Source organism: Mytilus edulis, chromosome 8, assembly GCF_963676685.1.
Source record: "Mytilus edulis chromosome 8, xbMytEdul2.2, whole genome shotgun sequence".
NCBI classification, from domain to species: domain Eukaryota; kingdom Metazoa; phylum Mollusca; class Bivalvia; order Mytilida; family Mytilidae; genus Mytilus; species Mytilus edulis.
In genome coordinates, this window is record NC_092351.1 from 42,731,509 (window position 1) to 42,749,561 (window position 18,053).

The 18,053-nt window shown below is 33.2% G+C and overlaps 2 protein-coding genes across 3 annotated transcripts in view; one reads left to right on the forward strand and one right to left on the reverse strand.

The window, feature by feature from the left end:
- Positions 1–3,298: 3,298 nt before the first annotated feature.
- LOC139485637 (protein YIPF5-like) overlaps positions 3,299–18,053 on the reverse strand; it is an 83,957-nt gene continuing 69,202 nt past the window's right edge. For both annotated transcript variants that reach the window (XM_071270261.1, XM_071270260.1), the window contains exons 5-7: positions 12,448–12,558; positions 6,077–6,258; positions 3,299–3,903 (exon numbers count right to left, since the gene is read on the reverse strand). In XM_071270261.1, the coding sequence (XP_071126362.1) occupies positions 3,741–3,903; positions 6,077–6,258; positions 12,448–12,558 (456 nt within the window). In that variant the 3' untranslated portion in view covers positions 3,299–3,740. The remainder of the gene's footprint in view (positions 3,904–6,076; positions 6,259–12,447; positions 12,559–18,053) is intronic.
- Positions 17,762–18,053, forward strand: part of LOC139485635 (leucine-rich repeat-containing protein 24-like) — a 43,893-nt gene continuing 43,601 nt past the window's right edge. Inside the window, exon 1 of the mRNA XM_071270258.1 lies at positions 17,762–17,788. The gene's annotated coding sequence lies outside the window, so the exon portion shown is untranslated. The remainder of the gene's footprint in view (positions 17,789–18,053) is intronic.

Consider the following 18,053-nt stretch of genomic DNA (forward strand, 5'->3'; position numbering starts at 1 on the left):
AAAGCCAAATATTTTATAGAAAGATCATAAAACAAAAGGAAGGCTTCAACCATACAACCAAAGTCTTCATTCTCAACTTTTCCACATGTTGCCCACTTTTTTCTTTTTTTAAATTTGTTCAGTATGTTATCATGTAGCAGATATGTTGTTCTACCGTACAAGTGCAGGTGTAACATGGTAGGAGTTGCACAAGTGTAATACTGTTGGTTGGTTGGTTGGTTGGAGTACAGTATTTTGATGATTCATGTTACCATTTTTTTAGTGCACAGATTTGTGACAGAAGTCTTCAAGATTACTCAATGTACAAATAAAACATTGATATAACCAATAGGCATGAAAATGAGGGTACAGTCAGAAATGTAAACCTCTTAATGATAAGGAATAATTATGGTCAAATTAAGAAGATCACAAAAACTTAATATATCATTAGAAACAAAATACAAAACAAGAGGCTGTCACAACGACAGCAAACCGGATTTATTAATATTTATTTGTGTCCTGGCAATATCACAAGAACCATTACTGATGAATGGTGAAAGTGAAAATCGTCAAGAACCATAACTCCTGAAAGGTAAAAGTCAAAATCAGCATTATTGAACTTGACCTCTATTTTGTCATCAGTAACAACATATTAAAATTTGGGAAGCTTTGGTAAAACAGTTCATGCGTAAATGCACGGACACGACTGGAAACACCATTTTTCAAACTTTCAAGAACCATAACTCCTGAACGGTAAAAGTCAAAATCGTCATTATTGAACTTGACCTCCATTTTGTCATCAGTAACAACATATTAAAATTTGGGAAGCTTAGGTAGAACAGTTCATGCGTAAATGCACGGACACGACTGGAAACTCCATTTTTTTAATCTTTCAAGAACCATAACTCCTGAACGGTAAAAGTCAAAATCGCCATTATTGAACTTGACCTCCATTTTGTCATCAGTAACAACATATTAAAATTTGGGAAGCTTAGGTAGAACTGTTCATGCGTAAATGCACGGACACGACTGGAAACTCCATTTTTCAATCTTTCAAGAACCATAACTCCTGAACGGTAAAAGTAAAAATCGCCATTATTGAACTTGACCTTCATTTAGTTGTCAGTAACAACATATTAAAATTTTAAAAGCTTTGGTTGAACGGTTCATGAGTTAATGCACGGACAACTTTTGATTGCCGCCCGCCCGCCCGCCCGCCCGACCGACCGACCGCCCGCCCGCCCGCCCGCCCGCCGTACATCCCCAAATCAATAACCGACATTTTTGTCACAAAAATCCGGTTAATGACTATTGACTGATTACTTTATGTACTGTGACTTTAAGATGAAGAACATCAATAAAAGTGCATCTTAAGTATGTGAAGTGAGTTTGTTTCTGTCATCTCTGCATCATATGATAAAAATACCAATCATCTCAGTATCAATAGAACAGAAATTCCACAAGAATGAGAGATTTGGTTTGGTAAAAAAATATACTGAAGGAAAAATCATTGTAATATTTAGGATTTTCATATTTGTAAAACTTTTTTGCATATGAAACCTCATATATACTAATTATCGTAATGTAATCCATGTGGATTGGTTGTTTGGTCCTTCATTTCCAAACACATAGTTTCTTAAAATTTCAAGAGAAATGAGATGCATGGTCTATATAAATTCATGGAAGTATGATATTGTCAGTATAATACTTCCATGATAAAATTAAGAAGATGTGGATTTATTGGGCAAGATTACCAATGAGACAATTACTAGTATCCATAAAGACCAATGGAGGATGATGTAAATATAAACAAATATATAGCACTGTTTGATCTTCAACAATGAGCATAATTCATACCATTAAGTTAAGTTTATTCCAGTAATAAATGTAAAAGGGGGAGGCTAGGTTTGTATGGAAGGCACTTTTTATTCAACCCTTCCATGCATAAAATTTAATCGGTTATTTCATACAGCTGTTAAGGCTTTCTGTCTAAAATTATAATTGGTTTTGTCTAAAATTATAATTGGTTGTTAGAATAAAATATGGAAAATTCCTAAGCTGTAATACAAATGAAAAATTGTCAAAAAATTCAAAAATAAAAACCATTGGCTAGCATTGGCTAGATTTAAATTATAACAATGGACATAAAAACAGGTAAAAACACAGTAAAAACCAGTTGGAAAGGGATCTTCTCAATAGATCAGTTCTTTTCATAAAAATAAATAAACAAAAGACAATAAATACCAATCTTAGAGAACTTGTAATTTTTGAAAGCTAGTTCAATACCAAATTTCATTGTTATCATTTACAAGAATTTTGAAAACAGTGATGAAGCAACTGAAACAACTGACCCACCAGACAGCACAAAAACTGTATGGTTCAACTGAAACAACTGACCCACCAGACAGCACAAAAATTGTATGGTTCAACTGAAACAACTGACCCACCAGACAGCACAAAAACTGTATTGTTCAACTGAAACAACTGACCCACCAGACAGCACAAAAACTGTATGGTTCAACTGAAACAACTGACCCACCAGACAGCACAAAAACTGTATTGTTCAACTGAAACAACTGACCCACCAGACAGCACAAAAACTGTATCGTTCAACTGAAACAACTGACCCACCAGACAGCACAAAAATTGTATGGTTCAACTGAAACAACTGACCCACCAGACAGCACAAAAACTGTATGGTTCAACTGAAACAACTGACCCACCAGACAGCACAAAAACTGTATTGTTCAACTGAAACAACTGACCCACCAGACAGCACAAAAACTGTATCGTTCAACTGAAACAACTGACCCACCAGACAGCACAAAAATTGTATGGTTCAACTGAAACAACTGACCCACCAGACAGCACAAAAACTGTATGGTTCAACTGAAACAACTGACCCACCAGACAGCACAAAAACTGTATTGTTCAACTGAAACAACTGACCCACCAGACAGCACAAAAACTGTATCGTTCAACTGAAACAACTGACCCACCAGACAGCACAAAAACTGTATGGTTCAACTGAAACAACTGACCCACCAGACAGCACAAAAACTGTATGGTTTCCAACTTTTATAAGGGGCAGACCTAAACTCTCTAAAATACAGGATTTAATTGTCCATAATCAGCATTTGGTTTATTCAGCCTTTGGTTGTGTTGGATTTTCTGGAAGTAGACAAAATAATTTCATTTTCTATATTCATCCTATTTCATTTAGTTGTGCACATTTTCATATTAGGAACTCCATGACTTTTGAATATATATGATGTAACTATAGGGATATTGGAGAAATAACTCAAAAAAGAAGGAAAAATTATGTTAGGCATATATTTAATGAATCAATTTCAGTAATATGATTTGAAAGCAATACGAGTCATAAAATATATAAAGTAATCTTAAATACATATCACTTCAAAAACCAGACACAAAATTTTGAGGACATGTTAAGTAAACTATGTACATATTAAAAAGATATATAGTTTTCTTCAAGGTCATAATTATATTAATATTTGGATAAATCTTCAAATAAAATATCTTTCCTGTAAATCTTTTTATTTTCTACGAAATCTACACTTTTCCTAAATAAATGTAAAAGTTCAATAATAAGTATTCAAACTCTACATAAAAAGTAATCTGGTAAATATCAATCTCTCGTTAAAACATTTTTACTCTCAAATTGCACAGATAATCAGACAAAATCTTGTTCAATGTTATTTGGTAAAGTCTGCTTTCAGGCTGTTTTCATCATTAAATGTTTAAAACACTGTCAACAAGGCAAAGACTCCATAAACCAAAGCACATGGATAGGCAACTAGTGGTTGTTGATGGTCCATAGATAAAGCTGATACGAAAAGTTTGGAGGCTGATGCACTGCACCAAATGACGGCTAAGACTGTAAACAATATACCCAGCATACCCCTGAAAAATAAAACATGAAATAAATGTAGTATGACAAGGTTCGTGAAATCTTTTTTTCCCTGGTGGTCCTTGAGGAAAATCTGCTGGTCTTCACTATTAATTCTATTGAAAAATACTAAAATTGTGTCGGTCCTATGCAAAAATTTTGGTGGTAAGATCCTGAGGACCACCACTTTTCGCAAACTCTGGTATGAAGCTTTGTTCAAATTGTTTAATACATTTTTTTCAGAGTTGTGTACTAAATATTGTAAATTTTGTCTAATGTCCCCAAAAACTAGTTACTTAACAATGTTGATTTCTGACAACTACAATATTGATTTATATATTGTTCATCTTTTATAAATAACAGTCTATCTGTTAACATTGTAACACACCCGTCTGATTTGTTTTATACAATACTAGAAGTCTATTCCTAGAAGATTAAATCATAATGAATGCTATTTAAATATTCATAATTTCCAAATTATTTGGAGTTATTTCCCTTGCAATATGAACAATTTGCTCCATGTAACAAATGTTTAAGTTCTTGTGATTAAAAACATTGGTTGGCCTTCCCTCACGCTTAAAAATCTTAAGTCCTTTCTTTCAAAGCCATGTGAATTCTACTGCCTAATAAATGTTTACCAAATCAATATAAAATCATGTCTGACAGTGATGATGTCACAATATCTTGTTAAACTCATAATATGACAAATTATGACACTTTATGCACAGTATTTGCTTAATTTAATGAGTGATTGTGTTGTTATTTGTTTAAACTGGTAGCACAATACTATTTATTCATTTCGAATGGGTGTTTTTATCATATCAGCTCAGAGTGCTTTAAGTTTTTCTCATATCAAATTTGTTTTGTTACAATTTATCATGACTGCCTTGAAAATCAACCAAATTTGTTTATAGCAGATCTGAATCTATACTTCCTCTACGTTTTTTGTCTTCTGCAACAACACAATATATGTTGAAACATGCACATTTCTACTTCCAACTTTGTAAAATCTTTTCAGCCTTTCAAAATTAAATCATCATATCTTGTCTTTGAAGGTATTTTTGTTGTCGCTATTTTTGTGGATTGTAGGAAAACCTTTATGTCAGGGATACTTGATTTTATTCTTTTACCAAAATATGTACATAAGCCTTTTTGAAATATGAAGTTTGTACTTCAAAGAACACTTGAACTTGTGATTCACCTATACAAACAAAATCAACAAAAATAATAATGATACAGTAAATATTAAAAGTCAAGATGTAGGTGCTATTTGGTCAGCTGTATTTCTGTATTTTATGTATATATACAATAAGTCTACATTGATAAGTAGCTCTTACCAGTAGAACAGAATGATAAGTTCATTTTTATTTATCCAAATGACCCTTTAAAAGGAGTTGACTTTATAAAAAGTTTGTTTTGTTTTGTGTTGATCTATACTTGTTCTTATTCATTTCCTACCATTATATGGTTTACGGGGAACTAGGTAGTCATCCGATCGAAATAGATATTTAAGTTTGAACAGTACTATTCTGGGCAAATTTGATATTTGGTTAACAAGCAAAATTTTCCTTCTTATTACATTAACTTTCTCGTCATATGAACAATAGCCATAATAACCAGATAAAATGGATCTTGTTTGTACAAAAAATATTTGTGTTTGTACTCCTGGCTTGTAACTTTTGTAACCTCTCACGCTAGTCTTGTACATATTGTAAATATTTATTGTTGTATTTGTTACCTCTGTACCGATGTAATGCATTGGCTTTGATAGTTTATGAGAATAAAGATATACCAACCTACCAACGAACTTACAAATGATGAACTTTGCCAATATAAAATATAATAGTAAAGAAGATGTGGTATGATTGCCAATGAGACAAGACCAAAAGATACATAATTTAATTCCCAACTCAATATACATATCAGATTTATGATTAAGGGATGGGAAAAATTGTGAAGTTTTTTTATACCCTTGAATGCAATCTGATATATGCACAGTATGGGTACATAGTTCTTGGAAATTGTCAGACCTTCAAAAGCAGTTTAGGCTTATGCTAAGTATTATTATGAGGTTTGGTTGAAATGTAGAATGTTTCATATAATGTAACTAATTGAGTCAATTTTGTACCAGCCGTGAATAGGTTCGGCAAACCCTACACTCATTTCAATAGCTTTATATATACTTACTGTAGAGATAACAAAGCAGCAGAGAATGAGAGTATAACCATTGGCAGGAGACAGTAACCCAACACACTGATGATACAGCCGACAGACACTCCGGTCATACTCATCAGGTTTAGTAGGGTATACATGGCCAGACAACCTACTACACCAATACCATAGATGTAACCAAAACTCAACTTCCCAGACTGAAAAATAAAGTTAATATTAAGAGCATAGTCATTAATATACAGAATCATAAACATGAGTACTATTAATAAATGGGGCATATACTGTCCATTGGCCCCCTTGTTTATTTTTTTTTGGTATACCTGTATACAATTCAAATACAAAATGCAGCCAAAACACATTATCCCAGTACTAGTATATATTTATTAGATATAACCAAAACTTTTGACTGACAAAGTAATGAGTAAATGTCAATAATATTTGGTTGTGCATTAAGCTACAACTCATACTAGTATATAAATGTAAATATAAGAATTTAATAAATTCTATAGGAAAGCATCATGGGTTCTCTTATTTTCATTTTTATACATTGGGTGTCCATTACTTTTATTTTCAGTTTGCACTTAGTGAGTTATCCTTGTACAAACGTGAGAGAATTTTAGCATACCCAATCTGCATCTATCAAACACTACATTTCCCAGTTGTATAATTCTTTAGTATTAAAACATCATCAGAAGAACTGGTATCTATCTTGTTTGCCAGATGGTTACCAGTTTTTATAATCTTCACTATCAGACATTCTCATATGTCATAGTTTTTTGCTGCATATATCATTAGGCTGCATGCTGAGTGCAAACATCCCAACAACATAAAGTGCATGATAAAGGACATGCATAAAAACAGGGAATACACCTCTGGATCAGAAATATCAAGAAACCCAGTATTTGCTAGTAACATTTGAAAACTGTTCATTCCTTACACTAGTTGACCACCACCCTCCCCCTCCCCCCAAAAAAGCATCACATTTTATATTTTATAATACCATACATCCATTGTGTTATAAAATCTATTTAAGATTGGCCCTGTGGAGGACAATAGTAACTATCAGGTAATAAACAGATCTAATTTTAGAATGTCATTAATATTCTAGTATGAGAGTGACATAATTTCTAAATAAAGTTTTAAAGGATCAGATTGTTACCTCTTAATAACCCTCTTGCTGCCGGAGGGACACATATGTCCAAACCGGCAGTGCCGGAGGGACACATATGTCCATGGATAAATTTATGCAAGCTTCTTATCAATGCTGTATCTCTTTCAATTAAAATACGGAAGAATAAACAGGGTTATGTTTTTCTCCAATTGGTCCCAAATGTAGTGGTCATTTTGTCGTGACGTCATATATCGAATGACGTTGTTGTTTGGCATGTTACGTCACAGACGTTGAGCTGTCGTATTTTCCGGCATATGAAATGCAACCTTGAAAAACGGTCGGCAGCAAGAGGGTTTAAAAGATTGACTATCATATATTATATACTGGGACTAAAAATCACTGTAAGTCTTCAAAGCACAAGTAAATATCGAATGAAGACTATGCCTGGCACAGCATGATAGACAATAGCAAATTGAAATTATGTAAAAAGTATTCCAATCACAAAAAAAATAAAATTGTGAGTCATTGCAAATTTCAAGAAATATGTTTAAGAAGTTCTTTCTTACATCAATGGTGTATTATTAGCTCGAGCAAAGCACAAAGGCAACCTTTAACTCTTCATGAGAATAAATTATGGTTTTCAGGCCAAAAACAGAACTAAATAACCACTGCTAACTCTATCATTCATCATAATAATAAACCTCAAACCATATCAATATTTACAATTGTTATGTCAAGAAGAGATGATAAATGCTGTTTTTCAGAATGAAGGTCATTCTAAAACCACATGCACAAACCAAACCACACAATGGCAGCATTGAAAGGGGAAAACATGAACAATAATCCTGTAGTTTATACAATATTGTTATAAGTTTTTTCACTTTCAGGAACCTATTATTATAAATGCTTTTAGCGAAAAATCAGGTATCTAGAAATAAGTAAATGAGTAATTCAGTGTATAATTTAAAGTTAAAAATCAATATCTTCTGATACAGGATCCATTCCATTCATATAATACCACATTTTCAACACTGCCCAATTTGATCAATAGGCTTGATGCAAACGCATGACTTCCTACAGGGAGTTGTAAAAATAACCTCAATCATGTTGTTGGTAGTAAATTTCATAAAAAAACACATGATTTGCATATATTGTTTACTGCCTTTCACTTGATAACACAGTTATAACAGATCTGTTTAATGTCAGGTGCCCTTGGAATGTATACAAAAAACTAAGTCTAGTTTCAAAGCATTGACCTAAATTTGATCCAATTCAGCTTTACTTTTCAAATACTCTTTCTTGCATGTGATAGTTAAACTTTAGAAATGCAAATCTGAAATATTAGCAAGAGAGAGGCTAAAGATACCAAAATGATATTGAACTCATAATTCTGAAAACAATCTGACATAAAGTCTTGGCTAAAAAATGAAAATCATTTAAAAGACAAACAGACAGTATACAAAACAGAACAGCTGATTCAATACATGACTTTTAAACAATTAAACAAAATGATATAATGGCAAACTAGAGGCTCTAAAGAGCCTGTGTCGCTCACCTTGGTCTATGTGAATATTAAACAAAGGAAGCAGATGGATTCATGACAAAATTGTGTTTTGGTGATGGTAATGTGTTTGTACATCTTACTTTACTGAACATTCTTGCTACTTACAATTATCTCTATCTATAATGAACTAGGCCCAGTAGTTTCAGTGGAAAATGTTAGTTCAAATTTTATGAAAATTGTTAAAAATTGACTATAAAGGACAATAACTCCTTAGGGGTCAATTGACCATTTCCGTCATGTTGACTTATTTGTAAATCTTACTTTGCTTAACATTTGTGATGTTTACAGTTTATCTCTATCTATAATAATATTCAAGATAATAACCAAAAACAGCAAAATTTCCTTAAAATTACCAATTCAGGGGCAGCAACCCAACAACGAGTTGTCAGATTCATCTGAAAATTTCAGGGCAGATAGATCTTGACCTGATAAACAATTTTATCCCCATGTCAGATTTGCTCTAAAGGCTGCGGTTTCAGAGTTATAAGCCAAAATCTACATTTCACCCTTATGTTCTATTTTTAACCATGGCGGCCATCTTGGTTGGTTGGCCAGGTCACGGGACACAATTTATAAACTAAATACCCCAATGATGATTGTGGCCAAGTTTGGTTTAATTTGGCCCAGTAGTTTCAGAGGAGAAGATTTTTGTAAAAGATAACTAAGATTTATGAAAAATGGTTAAAAAATGACTATAAAGGGCAATAACTCCTAAAGAAATCAACAGACCATTTTGGTCTTGTTGACTTTATTTGTAGATCTTACTTTGCTGAACATTTTTGCTGTTTACAGTTTATCTCTATCAATAATAAAATTCAAGATAATAACCAAAAACAGCAAAATGTCCTTAAAATTACCAATTCAGGGGCAGCAACCTATCAACGGGTTGTCCAATTCATCTCAAAATTACAGGGCAGATAGATCTTGACCTGATAAACAATTTCACCCCCTGTCAGATTTGCTCTAAATGCTTTGGTTTTTGAGTGATAAGCCAAAAACTGCATTTTACCCCGATGTACTATTTTTAGGCATGGCGGCCATCTTGGTTGGTTGGCCAGGTCACCGGACACAATTTTTAAACTAAATACCCCAATGATGATTGTGGTCAAGTTTGGTTTAATTTGGCCCAGTAGTTTCAGAGGAGAAGATTTTTGTAAAAGATAACTAAGATTTATGAAAAATTGTTAAAAATTGACTATAAAGGGCAATTACTCCTAAAGAAATCAACAGACCATTTTGGTCTTGTTGACTTATTTGTAGATCTTACTTTGCTGAACATTTTTGCTGTTTACAGTTTATCTCTATCTATGATAATATTCAAGATAATAACCAACAATAGTGCACACACTGAAATGTCTCGCCTTCTTTACTAATCATTGATATTATGTTGATAGTCCTAAGTATAAAGCGTTATTACAAATGTCACATAAACTTAACATTAAACAAGATAGTTAAACAAAGACCAATGAACCATGAAAATGAGGTCAAGGTCAGATGAACCATGCCAGGCAGACATGTTAAGCTAACAATGCTTCCATACAACAAATATAGTTGACCTATTACTTATAGTTTAAGAAAAATAGACCAAAACACAAAAACTTAACACTGTCCAATGAACCGTGCAATTGAGGTCATGGTCAAATAAAACCTGCGGGACTGACATATAGATCATAATATATTTCCATACACCAAATATAGTTGACCTTTGGCATATAATATTAGATAAAAAGATCAAAACTTAAAAACTTAACTTTGACCACTGAACCATGAAAATGAGGTCAAGGTCAGATGACATCTGCCCGCTAGACATGTACACCTTACAATCATTCCATACAACAAATATAGTAGACCTATTGCATAAAGTATGAGAAAAACAGACCAAAACACAAAAACTTAACTATAACCACTGAACCATGAAAATGAGGTCAAGGTCAGATGACACCTGCCAGTTGGACATGTACACCTTCCAGTCCTTCCATACACCAAATATACTAGCCCTATTGCTTATAGTATCTGAGATATGGACTTGACCACCAAAACTTAACCTTGTTCACTGATCCATGAAATGAGGTCGAGGTCAAGTGAAAACTGTCTGACGGGCATGAGTACCTTGCAAGGTACGCACATACCAAATATAGTTATCCTATTACTTATAATAAGAGAGAATTCAACGTTACAAAAATTCTGAACTTTTTTTTCAAGTGGTTACTGAACCATGAAAATGAGGTCAAGGACATTGGACATGTGACTGACGGAAACTTTGTAACATGAGGCATCTATATACAAAATATGAAGCATCCATGTCTTCCACCTTCTAAAATATATAGCTTTTAAGAAGTGAGCTAAAACCGCCGCCGCCGCCGGATCACTATCCCTATGTTGAGCTTTCTGCAACAAAAGTTGCAGGCTCGACAAAAACAGCAAAATTTCCTTAAAATTACCAATTCAGGGGCAGCAACCTATCAACGGGTTGTCCGATTCATCTAAAAATTTCAGGGCAGATAGATCTTGACCTGATTAACAATTTTATCCTGTTAGATTTGCTCTAAATGCTTTGGTTTTTGAGTTATAAGCCAAAAACTGCATTTTACCCCTATGTTCTATTTTTAGCCATGGCGGCCATCTTGTTTGGTTGGCTGGGTCACCGGACACAATTGATAAACTAGATACCCTAATAATGATTGTGGCCAAGTTTGGTAAAAACTTGCCCAGTAGTTTTAGAGGAGAAGATTTTTGTAAAAGCTAACGACGGACGACGACAACGAACAACGACGACGACGACGGATGACGGACGCCAAGTGATGAGAAAAGCTCACTTGGCCCTTTGGGCCAGGTGAGCTAAAAATGAAAGCCATTGACACTGACAGAGAAACAGACAGTAAACAAAACACAACAGCTGATCCAATGCATGACTTTTGCACATCTTCATCTTAAGATCTACAGAGAGATTAAAGATGTCAGGAGTTAATCAATTTTCACATTTAATAACTGAAATATTACAACATACTAAAGACTATCTTTGAAATCAGTAAAAGTCATGTTTTCTTACAATTTTATTTTAAACCCTATAAATATTAGAAATCTTACAGTCAATCAACTAAACAAGAGCAATAAACCAACAATGATATAAAGGAATCAACATTTATTTTAAAGCATTTAAGAAATATCTATCAGCTGATAATCATAATTCTTTGGTTTACTTTCAGGATGTTATTGCACATGTTAACTCTTAAGTTCCTAGATGATATTGCACAATTTACCCTAAAATTGTCTGATGAATTGCAATTTGTTTACTCCTAACTTTCATGAAATACAAATGTATCAACAGGGATTCCAGGGTTTATGTCATTTTTAAATTTATAAATTTTTTTTTACTTACTATAAATCAGTGTTCCAGTGGAGATATGGTCCACTAAAAATAAAAGATGAGGGGCACGTTAAGTAAGAAACTATAATGTACTACCTTTTTTTTTTTTTACAGTTTTGACTTTCAGGGCTTAAATATAGCTGACTATGCCATATGAGATTTGCTCATTGTTGAAGGTGGTACAGTGACCTATATTTGTTAATTTCTATGTCATTTGGTCTCTTGTGGAGAGTTGTCCTATTGACAATCATACCACATCTTCTTTTTTAAGTACAAAATCATTTTGACTATGTAAAGGGACCAAAGTGAGACAGCTTCAAATTGGATCTTTCACAGCCACTAACCAGCATAAGAGTTCCACCAAATGCTAAACAAAACACCAAGGGTCCTGCCAAGTCTGTGTCCTGCATGATGGTGTGGTCTGCTTGTTTAAGTGGGTTCAGGACGGCTAATGTCTGAAAAACAAAGGAAACATTAATAACAATGAGGATGGTTTCAATAAATTTTCTCTGATAATAAACCAGTAAAAATAAATACTCATATTAAATAGTCAATGATTTGGGGAATATACTCATGTATTATATGCTTTGGATATAAATAAAGAGGAAGATTTGGTATCAACTCTCCATCAATTAGTCACAATTAATGAAAGGGTACAATATTATAGGTTAGAGTATGGCCTTCAACGGGGAGCTTTGGCTCATATACTAAACAGCAAGCTATAAAAGATTCCAAAATGACTTACACTGAACAAAAATCTATAAAAGGACCCAAAAAATATACATTCATTATTTCAAGCAGGACTGTACAAAGGTATTCTATGTGAATACTTAGACTGCAAAATCATTTATTATAAAAATATGGACAGTTTACCACAGGGGCGGATGCAGGAATTTTCGAAAGGGGGGGTGCTAACCCAGGGCACCCAGGGCAAAGGGGGGGTGCAAAACATATGTCCCGATACAAATGCATTGATCGGCAAAAATAAAGGGGGGGTGCGCACCCCCGGAACCCCCTGGATCCGCCACTGTACCATACATTGATATGAATCTTAGAGCTGCTGAAGATACAGTAATAACTTGGTTCAAATAAGTACAAAATACATACTTAGGTTTAAAATGTGGATCCAGTAACAGTTCATGTGCTTATTTCTATTTGAAACGGTAATTATTTATTGACAAAATGCCTATTCTACATGAGGGATCACTTTACAGAATAGTAGGAACAAATTCAGTCTGCATCTATTTTAAATGCTGGATATCAAAATCATACTGGGATCTTATTTTGAATACATCATGCAAAATTAAAAAAATATACAAGTCCAGATTCCAATGTGGAAGGTAAATTAAGATTTGAAATTGAACTTCCACATAGTCATGAAAAAGAAAAAAAAAAGTTATAATAATTAATCTTTTAAAAGATCCAGCATGAAGTTTTGATACGATACAAACTTAAAACTTCAATAATATAAAAGATGTCTGTTGAGAGTATTATTTGCTTCAATATCCTGGTACTCTGAAAAGATCCTTGTTCAAGTAATTATATAGGTATTCATTTTTGATAGGTATAAATAATCATACATGTATGAAGTTCCACACAAAAACCATGTAAGTTTTTATGCTTTCATGAAAACATCAATATAAACTTCTAATGGCAGAATTCTGATAAGAACCCAGTTTAATGTTCTTTGTGAAAAGACATTTATAAAGATGGTTTCTAGGTATTTTATCAGTTGTCATGCACACCTAGGCAGAACAACAAACACCCAACACAAAAATCACTTTAAATCACTTTTGCAAGATCAAAGTTACAATCAACAAGCTCAAGGTCATGTTTTTACAGTCCCTAAATTTGTTTTTTGATTGAAATCTCATTAAATAGTTTTTTCTCTCTTGTCAAGATATTGTAACTGATAGGTTTAAAAAGTGGGATAATAATTACAACATTCCTAACTTTATTATTATAACAACATTTTATCCTGTTTTAATTCTGATGTCTTTATGATTATGAATTTCTTCTGTGACATTTATATCATCCATAGATTATAAATTTCATAACTAAATTCTTTAGGAAGTACAATATGTATGTGACAATATAAAAATTGAATACATTATGCTTTATATCATGCTAAATATATTGAATGAAATTAAAGTTATAGTCGGCATTCTGATCAGTAATTATAATATATGACATTCTCAAATCAACAGGACTTGAACTATTGTACGTGGATTTAAGGGAGAGCAAAATCGCAATTTACCCCTCTCATATTGTCAGACAGTATTCAATGGTTTTAACAAATCAGAGTGCACCCATTCATGTTAAAAAGATTCCTTCTAAAAGAGAGGGGCATTATTAAATACTCAGGATCTGATAAAGTGACAGTCTAGGGAACTTCAGAGTCATATATTAAGACATTCATACTTTTTAGGTCAATTATATACATGCATCTGACTTAGTCCTTTGAACATGATCATCACAGAAGTCAAGCCATTATTACTATAACAGGGGCAGATCCAGCCATTTTAAAAAGGGGGGGGGGGTTTCCAGCTATATGCTCCCATTCAAATGCATTGATCGGCCAAAAAAAAAGGGGGGGTTGCAACCCCCGCACCCCCCCCCCCCCCCCTTGGATCCGCCAATGTATTAATAAAATTGAGAATGGAAATGGGGAATGTGTCAAAGAGACAACAACCCGACCAAATAAAAAACAACAGCAGAGGGTCACCAACAGGTCTTCAATGTAGCGAGAAATTCCCGCACCCGGAGGCGTCCTTCAGCTGGCCCCTAAACAAATATATACTAGTCCAGTGATAATCAACGCCATACTAATTTCCAAATTGTACACAAGAAACTAAAATTAAAATAATACAAGACTAACAAAGGCCAGAGGCTCCTGACTTGGGACAGGCGCAAAAATGTGGCGGGGTTAAAACATGTTTGTGAGATCTCAACCCTCCCCCATACCTCTAACCAATGTAGAAAAGTAAACGCATAACAATACGCACATTAAAATTCAGCTCAAGAGAAGTCCGAGTCTGATGTCAGAAGATGTAACCAAAGAAAATAAACAAAATGACAATAATACATAAATAACAACAGACTACTAGCAGTTAACTGACATGCCAGCTCCAGACTTCAATTAAACTGACTGAAAGATTATGATTTCATCATATGAACATCAGGCACAATCCTTCCCGTTAGGGGTTTAGTATCATACCATCATAACATATATGAGAAGAACATAACCTGTGTCATGCCAACAACTGTTTTGAGAATAAATGTGTTTAGTTCCGATGCAAAGACCTTATCAGTGACTCAATATTAACGCCAAAATATGCAATATTTAATGACTTGACAACAGTATCGTAATTATATCCCTTCTTAATAAGTCTATTCAAAGGTTTTGTAAGTTTCTGAGGTGAATACTGACACCTTTGTGCTTTATAAAGAATATTTCCATAAAAAATTGGATGTGAAATACCTGAACGTATTAGAAGTCTGCATGTTGAGCTATATTTACGAATGATGTCTTTATACCGATGATAAAATTTAGTAAATGTTTTGACTAGTTTGTGATATCGAAAACCCTGGTGTAATAATTTTTCAGTAATACATAGATTTCTCTCGTTAAAATCTAAAACATTGTTACATACACGAGCGAATCGTACAAGTTGAGATATATAAACACCGTTATTTATTTATTTCAATTTTTCTTTGGTATTGAGTGTCTATAGTTGTCAATTGACAAGATCTTTGAAAGGGCAGGCCAACTTACATAATAGTCGTACCCATGCAGGAAGTTCTAGTTGACTAATGGTTTAAAAGCAGCTCTTTTTAGGAAAGAATTGGCATTAGCTTTTGGTGTGCTCTGTTCATTAAATAAGGTCATCTGAGACAGCCTTGTTTCAATATGCAAATTTAGTATTTATACATTGGGAAATTACCTTTTGGTTACAAACTTCAAGTAGGTGTGCTCTATATAAATTCAGGATCAGCTATTGAAATCCTTCAACAAACTTTTCAGACCTTTAAGTGTCATACTCATAATTACTATTTGTTTATATTCTGAATTAAGATTTAGTAAGTAAATACTTTAAAAGACTTCAAATGATACACCTTTTATCCACTTGCAAGTCCTTAAAAAGAAATGATTTTCTGAGCCTGTTGGTAAATACTTGATTTGGCTGTGCCTACTAATATAAGTAGCTAATTTATAACCATATAATGGTTTCAGATGGACATTTTTCTACATAAAAATGACCTTTTATTGAAAATTCAAGACAATAACACTTTTAATCATTCTAAACTTAACTGTAAAGATCAAGTGTGTCTACTAATATAAGTAGCCATGTATTTATAAAAAAATTATAATGGTTTCAAATGGACGTACATTATCACATATTTCTACATAAATATGACCATTTACGGAAAATTCAAGATAATAGCAACTTAATAATTTCAAAACTACTGTAAAGGTGGAGTGGTTTGTGTTTCAAATTACCTGATCTTATTTCATTTACACTAAGACATTTAAAATAAAAGTCTAGAATTGCCTAAGTAATGCCTTGCATAATATTCCACTATTTTCCCTATATAACTCAGGAATCAAGGTTATTTAGGGGTGACTTTGGATAATATAATTTGGTGAAATGACATAATTTTGGCAGAGTTGTAATTTCGATCGATGCAGAATTTTTTTTTCGAACCTCAGACTTAATTGTGTCGGAATGTGTGATTATAAACGATGAAAGATAAAATAAAATGGATGCACTCGGTCACAGTGGGTGGAGAATTATTTTTATAAAGCTACTGAAGTAGATATTTGATATTTAAATATACATGTAACTTAATAATTAACAAAACGACTATATCATTTTCTTTTCATATGAGAATAAAAGGAGACATGCTGCTGGGTGCAGTTGCAGTGTTATAGTTTCATTAGTGGTTATTTGTATTCTGGTTCACAATGCAGTGGGAGAACCCTGAGAGTGCTGAATTGTTAAACAACAAGTAAAATGGTTAAACTATTGAAAATAATTAAGGCCCCGCCTTTAGGCGGGTCGCCCTATAGTGATCAGTCTGTCCGTCCGTCCGTAACACTTTAACTTTGTGTCCGCTCCATATCTAGAGAACCAATATGATTTCATACTTTATACTTTACATGTTTATTAACCACCACCAGAGGGCGTGTCATGATGTATGAATGAGGCAAACTTAAAGAATGGAAATCTTGTTGTAGTGTATGCACAGACCAATGGTTGTAAAGAAGGTACAGACAGACAAAGGTAACCCTTAATGCACCCTCCTAAGATGGTGGGGCACAACAATTTATTACTTGCATAGCCAAAACAGTCAGGCCTTTCACTTTATTGCAAAAAAAATTGTTTACTAGAAAATGGCTTACTTAAAATTCGACAATATTTTAACCAGAATTCTCATTTGTACTACTAAGTTCATTAAACAACCGTCAAGGTCAAATCTCGTTCTAAAATTCACAAAATTCTCATTTATAATTCCAACAATTATTCAACATCCAAGTAACACTAAAATCTAAGATTTACAAATAGCTAATTTCATGGAACAGTTGATATTTTACCCAGTAATATATTACTTCTGTTATGTATTGGTATTAAATATTATGTAACACAGATTTACACCTGTCTACCTATACTAAACACTTGACAGGTAAGAAACTCTTTGATCTTTTAAACCTGATATTATAATTCTCATTATATCAAAGAAAAACAAAGACTATATTTTGATGGAATTATAAAATGAAATGACAGAAGATTGTCGGTTGTGTTTTAAAATCAAATCCAGTGATTCCAGTCTACAGCAATAATTATATGTCTTACATTACAATCATCTAGGGGAAATGATAGAAGATTGTCCAATGTATTTCTGTATCAAATCCAGTCATATTGTTTGATTCAAGCGGATCAAAAGGTAA